The 11,338-nt window shown below is 35.4% G+C and overlaps 1 protein-coding gene and 1 pseudogene across 1 annotated transcript; both read left to right on the forward strand.

Moving 5' to 3' along the window:
* Nucleotides 1-4,664: 4,664 nt before the first annotated feature.
* LOC147568575 (protein SUPPRESSOR OF K(+) TRANSPORT GROWTH DEFECT 1 pseudogene) lies at nucleotides 4,665-5,069 on the forward strand (annotated as a pseudogene).
* Nucleotides 5,070-7,028: 1,959 nt separating this feature from the next.
* LOC147568576 (cationic peroxidase 1-like) lies at nucleotides 7,029-8,901 on the forward strand. Its single transcript, XM_086654981.1, has 4 exons — nucleotides 7,029-7,307; nucleotides 7,781-7,972; nucleotides 8,071-8,236; nucleotides 8,387-8,901. The coding sequence occupies exons 1-4, from the start codon at nucleotides 7,092-7,094 to the stop codon at nucleotides 8,767-8,769; spliced, it is 957 nt and encodes a 318-aa protein (XP_086511107.1). The 5' UTR covers nucleotides 7,029-7,091; the 3' UTR covers nucleotides 8,770-8,901.
* The last annotated feature ends 2,437 nt before the right edge of the window (nucleotides 8,902-11,338 follow it).

Consider the following 11,338-nt stretch of genomic DNA (forward strand, 5'->3'; position numbering starts at 1 on the left):
TTTTTGCAGGTTTTTCTCCCAGATTTCTAAGAGCAAGGAGCGAGAATCGAAGGAATATCGATCATCCAGACGGAATATTCGATAATAACGGAGGTTATCATGCATCAACTCCCTTTTTCATGTTGATATAACGGAAGGTCATTTTTTGACATCAGCAAACGGTACGCTGCGCTGGCTCAACACCAGGTCAGCTCAATCTCGATTTCCGGTTGATGACAACAAGAATGAAGAATTGCCCGAGGGATTTCGCCCAGCCCAGTACAACTTTAACTGCTTGACTTCTTTGGAACATCCCGTTCATCACTGCCTGATTGCCTCACAAACTGTTTCATCACGGACTGTTGCTTCATCACGTCTTATTGATGTATCAATGCTTAGGCCAGTAGTTTAGGTGGGTTTTAGACCCATTTTTGTATGGGTTTAAATTCGGTCTTTATTGTGCTTATCATGTCTTATTGATGTATCAATGTTTTTGTAATGACTATCGTAATTAATATCCAAAAAAATTATGTGTTTAGACTTTTTCACTTACTTGATCGGACTCAAACGATTCGATTCAGATAAGTTAGACTCAGGTGAGTCGAGTTTAGATTATAAATAAACACAACCTTAGATTTCTTTGAGCATTTCCATCCAAATATTTTGCCTCATCAACATAAATCTGTCCATGCCACGACCACCAAGCTCAATTAGCATGGAGTACCTTAATTAGTTTTCCGGTTCAGATCTGACTAGATACATTAAAAAAGTGGAGTGGTTGTTACTTTAACTTCTTTTTTTCGACCCACTAGTTAGGCAATTAAGTTTTGACTTTCTTAAATAAGGTTGAGAGTTATTCTTAGGTATTGGTAAATGGCTTCTCCACTTGTAATTAGTTCAATATATATGATATTTTATTCCTATTCAACTACTCCCTCTCTCTATAGTGGGGAGTATACCTAGTCTCAATTATTCAGCACATATATAACCATGAAGGATTACATTAATTTAACTTCAATACTTGTTTAGTTGTTTGACATTTAATGACATTATCTTGAAGAGGGAAAATGAGAAATCAACCCAAAATTCCACCCCTAATGTGAAATCAGTCTGAGCTAAAATAAAACTAAATAAACTAATAAATCAAATGGGGATTAAAAATTTAGGTTCGGATGTGAAAATGTCACTATAGATAACTCAACCTAGTTTGAAAGGTGTAGTATACAACAATATTTTTTTCGACACAAGACATTTGTGCTTTGTACAACAACTGTTTTGCTTAAGTGCTAGATTTGGACAATAACATTGTCGATCACATTTTTATTAGTGAACAACTATATTGTTTACAATGTAGGATGATGTTAAATGCATATTGCATCTAACATTATGTGATTATAAATGATTAGTATGTTATATACAACAAAGTTTATGCATCAAAACAAATAATTTTTACAAACACAACGTGACTTTTTGGCCGGTCAAAACATGAATTTCCCTAAGTTATGTATTTGGTTACTCTCCCTGCAAAACTCGGTCGGAAAAATCAATTCCTATTTTTTAAGGCGACGATAAGTAGTTCTAGGTGGTTTTGAAATCAATATCATCCATTTCCACATATCTTTATGAGAATAATATATCACTTACATACGATTGTGATTCGTGAATTAATTGCAAACTATGTATTTGTTACTTTGAGTTATTGAGATTACAAAAAAACAGTTGAAGAAGACATACGATCAAGAAGATTATGTATCAACTTTTGAGTAAAGCTCTAGACGGGACCATAAAAAGTAGGCAACTATAAAAAAAAATGTAGTAGAGATAAAGTAGCTGCCACCAAAGGACATGTCCTATCAATCTGGTGTTATGCTCCCTTCACAAAGGAGTGTGGACTAATTAAGGCCTAATCTAATATTACATTGAGTGAAGCTATTAATCTTCTTGGACTATGAGTAACTAATATAGTTAAATTAATACCCACAAAATTATTTAAATATGAACTATATAGTTCAAATTGAAGTTGTATGTAGATTTGAACACAGTGGAGCAACTGGTTTAAAAAGTCCAGAGCAACCAATACCAAACCCTTTAATTTATTAATCTAGGTGTTAAGTGTTATGATCCCTGAAGTTGATTAATTTCAAAGTCAATATCCAATAAATAAGATAGATAAGGTTAACTACTACACTTAAATTAAAAAGAGTATTCACAATGCTTTCCTAGATAGGTTTGTTGCAAATTAATTTGTATCCCTTTTAGGATAAGCCTAATGTAACTTTAATTTCATCTAAGTGAGGAAATTTAAGAAGTTTGAATTTGATTGAGAAACCCCTTCATTACTTTTTATCTATTTTAGCCACCTTGAGTGCTCTAAACTACTCGTCCTAATTGGAGAACAACATAGTTACTCCGTGTGATCACAATCATGGTTGAATTCCGACCAGAGAATGTAGTCAGACAAGTTTTAGAAACAGAAAGAGTTATTTTTTTTTTCTACATATTGTCTGGTCCCAAACTAGGATTTAACCTATATTCTAGACGGAATAAAACGTCATTTTTCATTGGAAAACAAAAATCAAATAATCGATGAATAAATTTACTGAAAATCTTGAATATACTTGATCATATATAACTTACCAACAAGGCTACACAACCCGCCTCCCGGGGCTCCCACTTGAACCACCTGCGAGAGAAACAAGAGTTTCTCTCTCCACGTGACTGAACATGTGAGAGGAGAGACAAGCGGTTCAAGTTGGAGTCCCAAGAGGCCGGTTGAGTATACTTTTTGATAACTTAAACCATTATGAAATAACAAAACTTTTATTTGATAAATAAATGCATTTCTTTCATCAAAAAAATAAATGCATTTGAATCCCCTTCAATACTTTGATCATAAACAACATGATTCTAGATGGTCAACCCAATAACTAAATTGTGATAAACACTTTTTACTCCACCCAGATGAGTATGCTCGCGGCTTGCCTGACTCTTAGACATACTTGAACGTCAAAAAGCTTTATACATACATATAGGTTATTAGGAGGATTTTCAAAGTTCATGTTGTTATAATATTTTCAATGACATCATCACTTTGGTTATGTCACAATCATATTGACCCATAGGGATTGATGCGTCTTTCGGACCTTCAACTAGCAAAAAGCTATATACGAAAGTGCGATCTCCCAAGTCTCCATTGTTATCAATACTGATACGGTTTGTTTATACCACGCACCCAAGTTCAAAAGACACAAAGTTTCTCTGATGAAGTTACCACGAACCACGGTGTTTGAGTTGAGACTCACTAAAAGTGACCTATAGTCCAGATTTTGTACATTTCTCAAGCTAGCAAAATGAGATTATCGCAAAATATGTGAATTTTCTCTTGTTAGACTTTGTATTCATAATAAAATCAAGTAGATGAACTTTCCATATTATATTATGGAAAATGAAACTCATAACTATGAGAATCCAATTAAGTGTTCGTATCTCAAATTGATTCAAATAGGTTTTTTCCCTATTCATTTTAGTTCTTAATTAACAAGTTGGGATCCTTTAATTTCATAGGTAGGATTTCATAGCATTTCCTTAACGCTGTTAATTATATTTCTTAATTCTTATGGTTTTGTTTTATTCTAATGTAAATCGCTCTTACGTATACGGTATATCCCAACAAAAAAAACGTTTGAAACAAAAAGAAACTGAGAGAGATAAGAGATCATAGGATCAATTAAGATAGAGACAGAAAGAAGAAGAGACATAAGTCGCAGATTTCATTGACTTACATAGACATATTTTAATCTCATTTTGTTTGGCATGCACAATTTTGTATTATTGGCAACCGTATATCTACTAACTCATAAGTTCAACAAAAAAAAAAAAAGAGTTAATTCCTATATGGCTCCCTACTTTGTGACCAGATTCCTTTATGGTCCCCAAATTTCTGTAAATTCAAATATGGCCTCCTATTTTCATGGAATGTCATAACTACCCTTCCCATTAATATATTTTCAAAATAAAATTAAAAACAAAAACCTAAATTCCACCTCACTTCCCTCTCCACCACTCATCTCTCTCCACGTCACCTCTCTCTCCAACTCACCTCTCTCTCTCTCTCTCTCTCCAAGTCAGCACTCTCTTCTCCGATGAAGGTCGCCGGCCGGTAAATTTTCCGGCCGGCGACCTTCAAACTTAATTTTTTTTTTCACTCATCTCTTTCTCTCTCTCTCTAAAAATTCCGGCGAAGGGGGTTTCCCTTCGCCGGAATCTGGTCTGTTGAAGCAGACCCATTCTAGTGATCTGTTGAATTGTCTTGTTGAAGTTGTCATTTCCACTAAGCTTTCTTGGGAAGAAGACAAGGTCTTGCTGGAGTTGTCTTTTCCACTAAGCTTTCTCTCTCTAGAATCATCCTCTGTTTGAATTGTCTCCTGTATTCGATCCCTCTTACTTTCTCTCTCTACAATTCCTAGGTTTGAAAAAAAAATTGGGCTAATCTGCTCTACTAATTGTCTTGATCAACAATTCAACTCCTTTAATTGAAATTTGATCTTCTGGATATTTATTGTTAGGGTTTAATTGAAGATAGAAACACTACCGGAATCTCAATGAAAAGAGAAACGAGTATTGAAGAATTCTAGGGTTTTGGCTTGATTGGGGGAATTTTTATATCAATTTGATAGAATTATAAGATGTATAGCAATTTCAAAGAGCAAGCAATAGAATTCGTAAAGCAAGTAGTTAAAGAAGATAATGAAGGGAATTATGTAAAGGCTTTTCCTTTATATATGAATGCTTTACAATACTTTGAGACCCATTTGAAGTACAAGAAAAACCCTAAAATTAAAGAAGCAATAACTAATAAATTCACTGAGTACTTAAGACGAGCAGAAGAGATTCGTGTTGTTCTTGATGATGGAGGTACAGGTCCTGCCTCTAATGGTAATGCAGCTGTTGCCACACGCCCTAAAACAAAACCCAAAAATGGGGGTGAAGATGGGGAAGATCCTGAACAAGCAAAGTTGAGATCAGGTCTCAATTCTGCCATTATTTGGGAGAAACCAACAGAACAGAATCAATTCTGGTCTCAAAGTTGAGAACAGATCTCTGTTCTTCAACAGAACATACCAGATCTTTTAAATAACAGACCAAATCGGTCTGTTCTTCAACAGACCAGATTCCGGCGAAGGGAAACCCCCTTCGCCGGAATTTTTAGAGAGAGATGAGTGAAAAAAAAAATATATTTTCCGGCCGGCGACCTTCATCGGAGAAGAGAGTGCTGACTTGGAGAGAGAAAGAGGTGAGTTGGAGAGAGAGGTGACGTGGAGAGAGATGAGTGGTGGAGAGGGAAGTGAGGTGGAATTTAGGTTTTTGTTTTTAATTTTATTTTGAAAATATATTAATGGGAAGGGTAGTTATGACATTTCCATGAAAATAGGGGGTCATATTTGAATTTACAAAAATTTGGGGGCCATAAAGGAAGTTGGTCATAAAGTAGGGGGCCATATAAGAATTAACTAAAAAAAAAAGTTACTTTAATTTGGCGGTAACATATACAGAGTATATTTTTCGACTGGAGAGCACGAGTCCAGGCATACTTTTTCCAATAAAATAAGGCCAGCGCTTTAGGGAAAGCTAAATAGTTTCCGGGGTGTGAAATTTTAAAGGGAATATGCAAAATTTTGAAAAGTTTCCGGGAAACATATTTTATGGGGAATAAGGCTCAAAATAAAAAACTCTCCCCCTCACCTCCCTCCACCTCACCTCACCTCCCTCCACCTCATCTTCTCTCTCCCTTCTCCGATAGGTCGCCGGCCGGAAAATTTTCCGGCCGGCGACCATGAAAAAAATAAAAAAAATTTCTCTCACATCTCTCTCTCTCTAAACTCCGGCGAAGGGGCCTGTTCTTCAACAGGCCAGATCTGGTCTGTTGAAGAACATACCAGTTCCGGTCTGTTCTTCAACAGACCGGAACTCCGGCGAAGGGAAACTCCCTTCGCCGGAGTTTAGAGAGATGTGAGAGAACAAAAAAAAAAAATTCATGGTCGCCGGGCGGAAAATTTTCCGGCCGGCGACCTATCGGAGAAGAGAGAGAGAAGATGAGGTGGAGAGAGAAGATGAGGTGGAGGGAAAGAAGTGAGGTGGAGAGAGAGAGCTGAGGTGGAGAAGCTATTTTGCTTTCCCCCTAAATAAAATTGTCAAACAAAATTGACCAATTTTTGACCAAGTCTTCACACCCCGGAAACTATTTAGCTTTCCCCGAAGCGCTGGCCTAAAATAAATAAATGAATTAGGTAGAAGGTTTAAATTGGACTCACGTATAAGAAATTATTGTCTACATGAGTCAGTGTGCACAAAATTAGTAAAAAACAGTAGTGAAAAAACATTCTTTTGGTAATTGACATTACTGAAAAAGGGTTATTACTAAAATCAATATTAAGGTATTATCAAGGATTTTGGTTTAACCAGTATGAGCAGAAATTGGTTGAAAGGGATATATAAAACTCACCATTAAGATCATGTTTCGTGGAGAAGAATATAATTGTCAAGATTACTGATCCAATTATGTAGTTCATTATTCATGTTAATCGCATTATCGCAATACCTTATTTTAGTGTTTGGCTAGTAATAAGATTGGTAGAGATAAACTTTGACAGTAGATAAGTGATTTCATATATTATTTAGGGAAAAGGAAAACACGCAATCTACCCACCCACATTGGTTTGGGAGAACCCCTTTTAAGGGCAATCCTATTCTACAACAAATTTGATGCTTCATTCACTCATGCCAGACACAATTGCTATTTTTGGTAATCGTATTTCACCCATCTCCCTCACAAATGTGCTCTAAATGCCCTAACTCAAGTTTTCTATCTCCAAGTAATAAGGTTCTATAATAGAAAAGTATGTGGGCCAAGATTAGGTGCAAATTAAAATTAATTAAACAACAAATAGTTTGAATTCAGATTAGAGTAGCTTTGCTTATTGCATAATGTGAATAGAATTCATATCCCCACTAACAAGTCTTATAAATAGGCACATTGCCAAGGTAAGAATACACAAATACTACATACTAGCTCAACAACAACTCCTTGTTTTGTGCCTTTGAAGTAGTTACTCATGGCTTCTTCCTCATCCTCCTTTGCTTTCGCCTTCTATCTTATATTATCTCTCTTTGTGATGATAACATCTGCACAATTATCTCCTAACTTTTATTTGAGTTCTTGTCCTAAGGCCCTCACTACCATCCAATCTGCAGTAAGAACTGCAGTATGGAACGAACGTCGGATGGGCGCCTCCTTGTTACGTCTTCATTTCCACGACTGCTTTGTTAATGCAAGTTCTTCTAATTGGTATCTTAATATATTTGCGTATGCATGTGCCTATCTGTGTGTTTGTGTACGTACATGCACGTGTACCCATTCATATGTTTAGAGAGTAGGAAATATCCCTTCTTTTTCGTTAATAGACTAGTATCTGTGTCTCGAACCCAATACCTAGAAGGTGGAAACCAACTAAGGGTTGTTGAAAACTCTTCTTATTCTTTTTTATCTTTTACCACATAACAAGTCTAGCTAGTTTTCCTGCAAAAGGTTAGTCATATAATGGATGGAAACCCCTCCATTTCTAGGATTCATTTATTGGACCATGCCCTTGCCAACTTCTTTTGGGAAGAAAAAAACTTTTCTTTCATTATAGAACGATTGATAGTTTGATACACCACCATCTAGTCGTCCATTAATCAGCCAAAAAGTAGTATATAGTGTATATATTACTAACCTTTCCGAAATTGGTACCAATAATTGCAGGGTTGTGATGCATCAATTCTTTTGGACGACACATCGAGTTTCACAGGGGAGAAAACAGCAGGACCGAATGCAAATTCATTAAGAGGGTACGATGTGATTGACACCATCAAATCTCAAGTCGAGAAAGACTGTCCTGGTGTTGTTTCTTGTGCTGATATCGTAGCTCTTGCTGCTCGTGATTCCGCCGTTGCTGTAAGTAATTATAGTTCTAGCTAGCTTGAGATTTATTTTTCAAGCAACTTGCTATCTTCTTTAATTATTTCGGGTAGCTAAGATATAATTTGTGGCAGTTGGGGGCCAAACCATGGACAGTACAATTAGGAAGGAGAGACGCGAAAACAGCTAGTTTAAGTGCTGCAAATAGTGACATACCTCAGCCTACTCTTGATCTTAATGCCCTAATTTCTGCTTTCTCAAAGAAAGGTTTCTCTGCTAAAGAAATGGTGGCTCTCTCAGGTACATCTCACTCATAATCTTATGTTCATGATGAGTGCTTACAATTAATAAAGAGTTAGAAGTTATGGACCTTATGGTATTATATAAGCAATATTCGTCGAAACATAATATGCGAAAAATGGCCTTACATTTTTTTCCTATCTTTGCTAGGATCGCATACTATAGGCCAAGCTAGATGCACAAGCTTTCGAACTCGTATCCACAACGAAAAGAACATCGATACCTCATTCGCTACATCATTGAAATCGAATTGTCCCACATCGGGAAATGACAATAACTTGTCGCCTCTTGATTCAACACCGACGACATTCGATGTAGCTTATTACAACAATTTAGTTGACAACAAAGGTCTGCTTCATTCTGATCAAGAGCTCTTCAATGGTGGTTCAACAAATTCTCAAGTCACTTCTTACAGTAAAGATGTACATACATTTTTATCTGATTTTGCTGATGCAATGGAGAAGATGGGTAATCTTAGCCCATTAACAGGCAATAATGGTGAAATAAGAACTAATTGCAGAAAAATCAACTGAGAATTTGCATGTACTAATTATCTATTTTGGATATATATAATATATGTAACCTAAGGGAAATATATTGTTCCCAGTTTCATGGTAAGTTAAATGAAACAGAAATAAAGTTTGATTGTTAAAATTGTCTACGAATATGTAAGCCGCTTATTTTGTTCTTTTAATTAAGGTTGTGTTTGATAGCAAAAAAGAAAATGTGTTCCAAGTATTCATGCATTTCCAAAAGTTCACCGAAATGATTCTATGGGGGGTGCAAAGAAAATGAGGCTGCGGCTTGCGGAATAAAGAAAAATCTCCGGAGAATAAAAATTTTCTACAAAATTGACCAATTGCGATTGACTTTATATTTCTATTTGTTGCTATAGGCCTTCTAATTTTGGGAGTTAAAAGAATTAAGTGTTTAGAAGATCTCATAAAAGAATTTTGAAGGAACTTTTATGAACTTAAACAAAATCTTTCTATGAATCTAAACCCTAAACTCATTCCAAGTGTTTCTTCTTCAAAGATTTGTTTTTTCTAAGGCCGCGGCTTTGGAGAATAAAGAAAATTCTCCGGGGAATAAATTCTCGAGGGAATCCAGATTTTTTTGAAAATTCTCGGGGGAATAAATTTTTATGGGGAATACAGAATACATTTTTTTGAAAGTTCTCCTCCATCTCATGTGTTCTCTCTGCCACTTCATCTTCTCGACACCTCATCATCTTCTCCGGCGAGAGTCGCCGGCCGGTCAATTTTCCGGCCGGCAACCTTCAAACATAATACAAAAACAAATTTTTTTTTTTACTTTTCTCTCTCCTCTCTCTCTCTCTCTCTAGAACAGATCTAGAGAGAGAGAAGGTCTGTACCCATTTATGAATTAGAATCAGGTTGTTAGATTTGGGTCTTCAAGAATCATGGTTAGTTTTCTAACTTGTTTGCTGAAAGCTCAAACACAAATACCCTAATTTTTCTTTGACTAGTTTCAGTTTTCATGTTGAGTTTAGATGGTTTCTTACTACTTTACTAGACCATTTTAAGTGAAGAAATATCCTTAGAATTAGAACCAGAGATTAAATTTGTTTGGAACAGAACTAAAAATTCATTAGGAGTTTGATTTAAAAAGTATTTGATTATATGTTTTTGATGAAGAGGGATTCTATTCGAGAGGGTTCCGAGTTTAAAGATGCACAGAAACAGGGCCGGCCCTGACTTTTTGGTGGCCCGAAGCGGACACCAGAAATGTGGCCCTAACTCTTACGTACGCATATATTCAACGCGGACCCACATGTGGAATGGTTCATGCTAGAACCTGATTCCGTCCACCTGTGATTTTGTAAATATACTCAATCTTATATACAGAAGTTCAATGACTAGGTCAAGAGTCTAAATCCCTCTCTCACATTTTTAAATCATGTCTTTCGAGGATTTTTTTTTTCAAATGATGACTTTAGTCTTTTTTCCTAACCGTAACTAACACCAGTACTACAAAAAAATTTGCTAAATTATATTTTGGAATAACAATAGATATACGCCTAATTGTATAACAATTACAAGGTATGTCCGAAATTAGTATTTAAATTAACACCTTGTAATTTTAGTTAAAGAAGATACTTTGATTTGTTATATAAATCTCTTCTTTTTTTTTGATGAGAGATATAAATCTCTTCTTATGTGCATGATACCCCTTAAGTGCATAAATTGACCACAATGAGTTAAAATTAATTAAGATATTGTCTACTAGATTCTATATGTTCGACTTTTAATACAAAAAAATATTTTTGTATGTAAAGTTTCAGCCCGTCTTTACCTATATATTTTACTCGCCTCTACTTATACGCAAATGTACAAATAACAATTACATGTACAACAACTAAATTATATGGTTTTCTTCCTCTCTTTTCTTCCCTAATACATAATATCTTCAACAAAACAAAATTGACAAAACCCAAAAAATCAATTAGACTTAACTTAATTACAAAATTGACGAAACCTAAAAATCAATTACACTTCACTTAATTATAACTTAAAGTTGAGATGGGAGTTGAAAATCAGCTTATACTAACTATAACTTGTAATAGTAACAATAAACAAAAGAAATGAATTAAATGATGAAGCCAATAAAATATAAAGTTATATGTTGAATATTTTATATAGACCTAAAAATATGATAACTAACAAATATATTGGACATATAATGTGGAGATGTGGGCATGCGGCTGACTTGCTTGTTGAATGTTGAGAGAGATTAGAGAGAAAGAAACAGAAAAAGTATAAGTGTGATGTTTTTTTTTTTGTTGAAATGTATAAGTGTGATGTTAGTCAGGTGAATTCTTTTTCATAAAAAGTAGGGTGAATTAATTGCTCAATTGGTTAAAAGAAGGTGGGGGCCACATGTTGCCAAGAATGAACGTAAAAAGGCCCAGAAGACTGGTTTTTTAACTGGATCTTGGTTGAGAACTTTAACTTCTAACAAAATCTAAAGGCGCCCCATCCGAATGTGGCCCCCAAAATTTGGTGGCCCAAAGCGAGGCTTTGCTCGCTTTGGGCCAGGGCCGGCCTTGCACAGAAACTCATGGCCAACAAATTGGAAAAC

The sequence above is a fragment of the Eschscholzia californica genome, unplaced genomic scaffold, assembly GCF_041429995.1.
Source record: "Eschscholzia californica isolate CP2 unplaced genomic scaffold, dmEscCali1.0.p SCAF_1, whole genome shotgun sequence".
In the NCBI taxonomy this organism is placed as follows: domain Eukaryota; kingdom Viridiplantae; phylum Streptophyta; class Magnoliopsida; order Ranunculales; family Papaveraceae; genus Eschscholzia; species Eschscholzia californica.

Bases quoted from the DNA above. Each gene is read 5' to 3' on its own strand.
- LOC147568576 (XM_086654981.1), top strand. From the start codon at position 7,092: ATGGCTTCTTCCTCATCCTCCTTTGCTTTCGCCTTCTATCTTATATTA. The intron at 7,308-7,780 runs GCAAGTTCTTCT...CAATAATTGCAG, and splicing joins TCCACGACTGCTTTGTTAAT to GGTTGTGATGCATCAATTCT. The intron at 8,237-8,386 runs GTACATCTCACT...TATCTTTGCTAG, and splicing joins AGAAATGGTGGCTCTCTCAG to GATCGCATACTATAGGCCAA.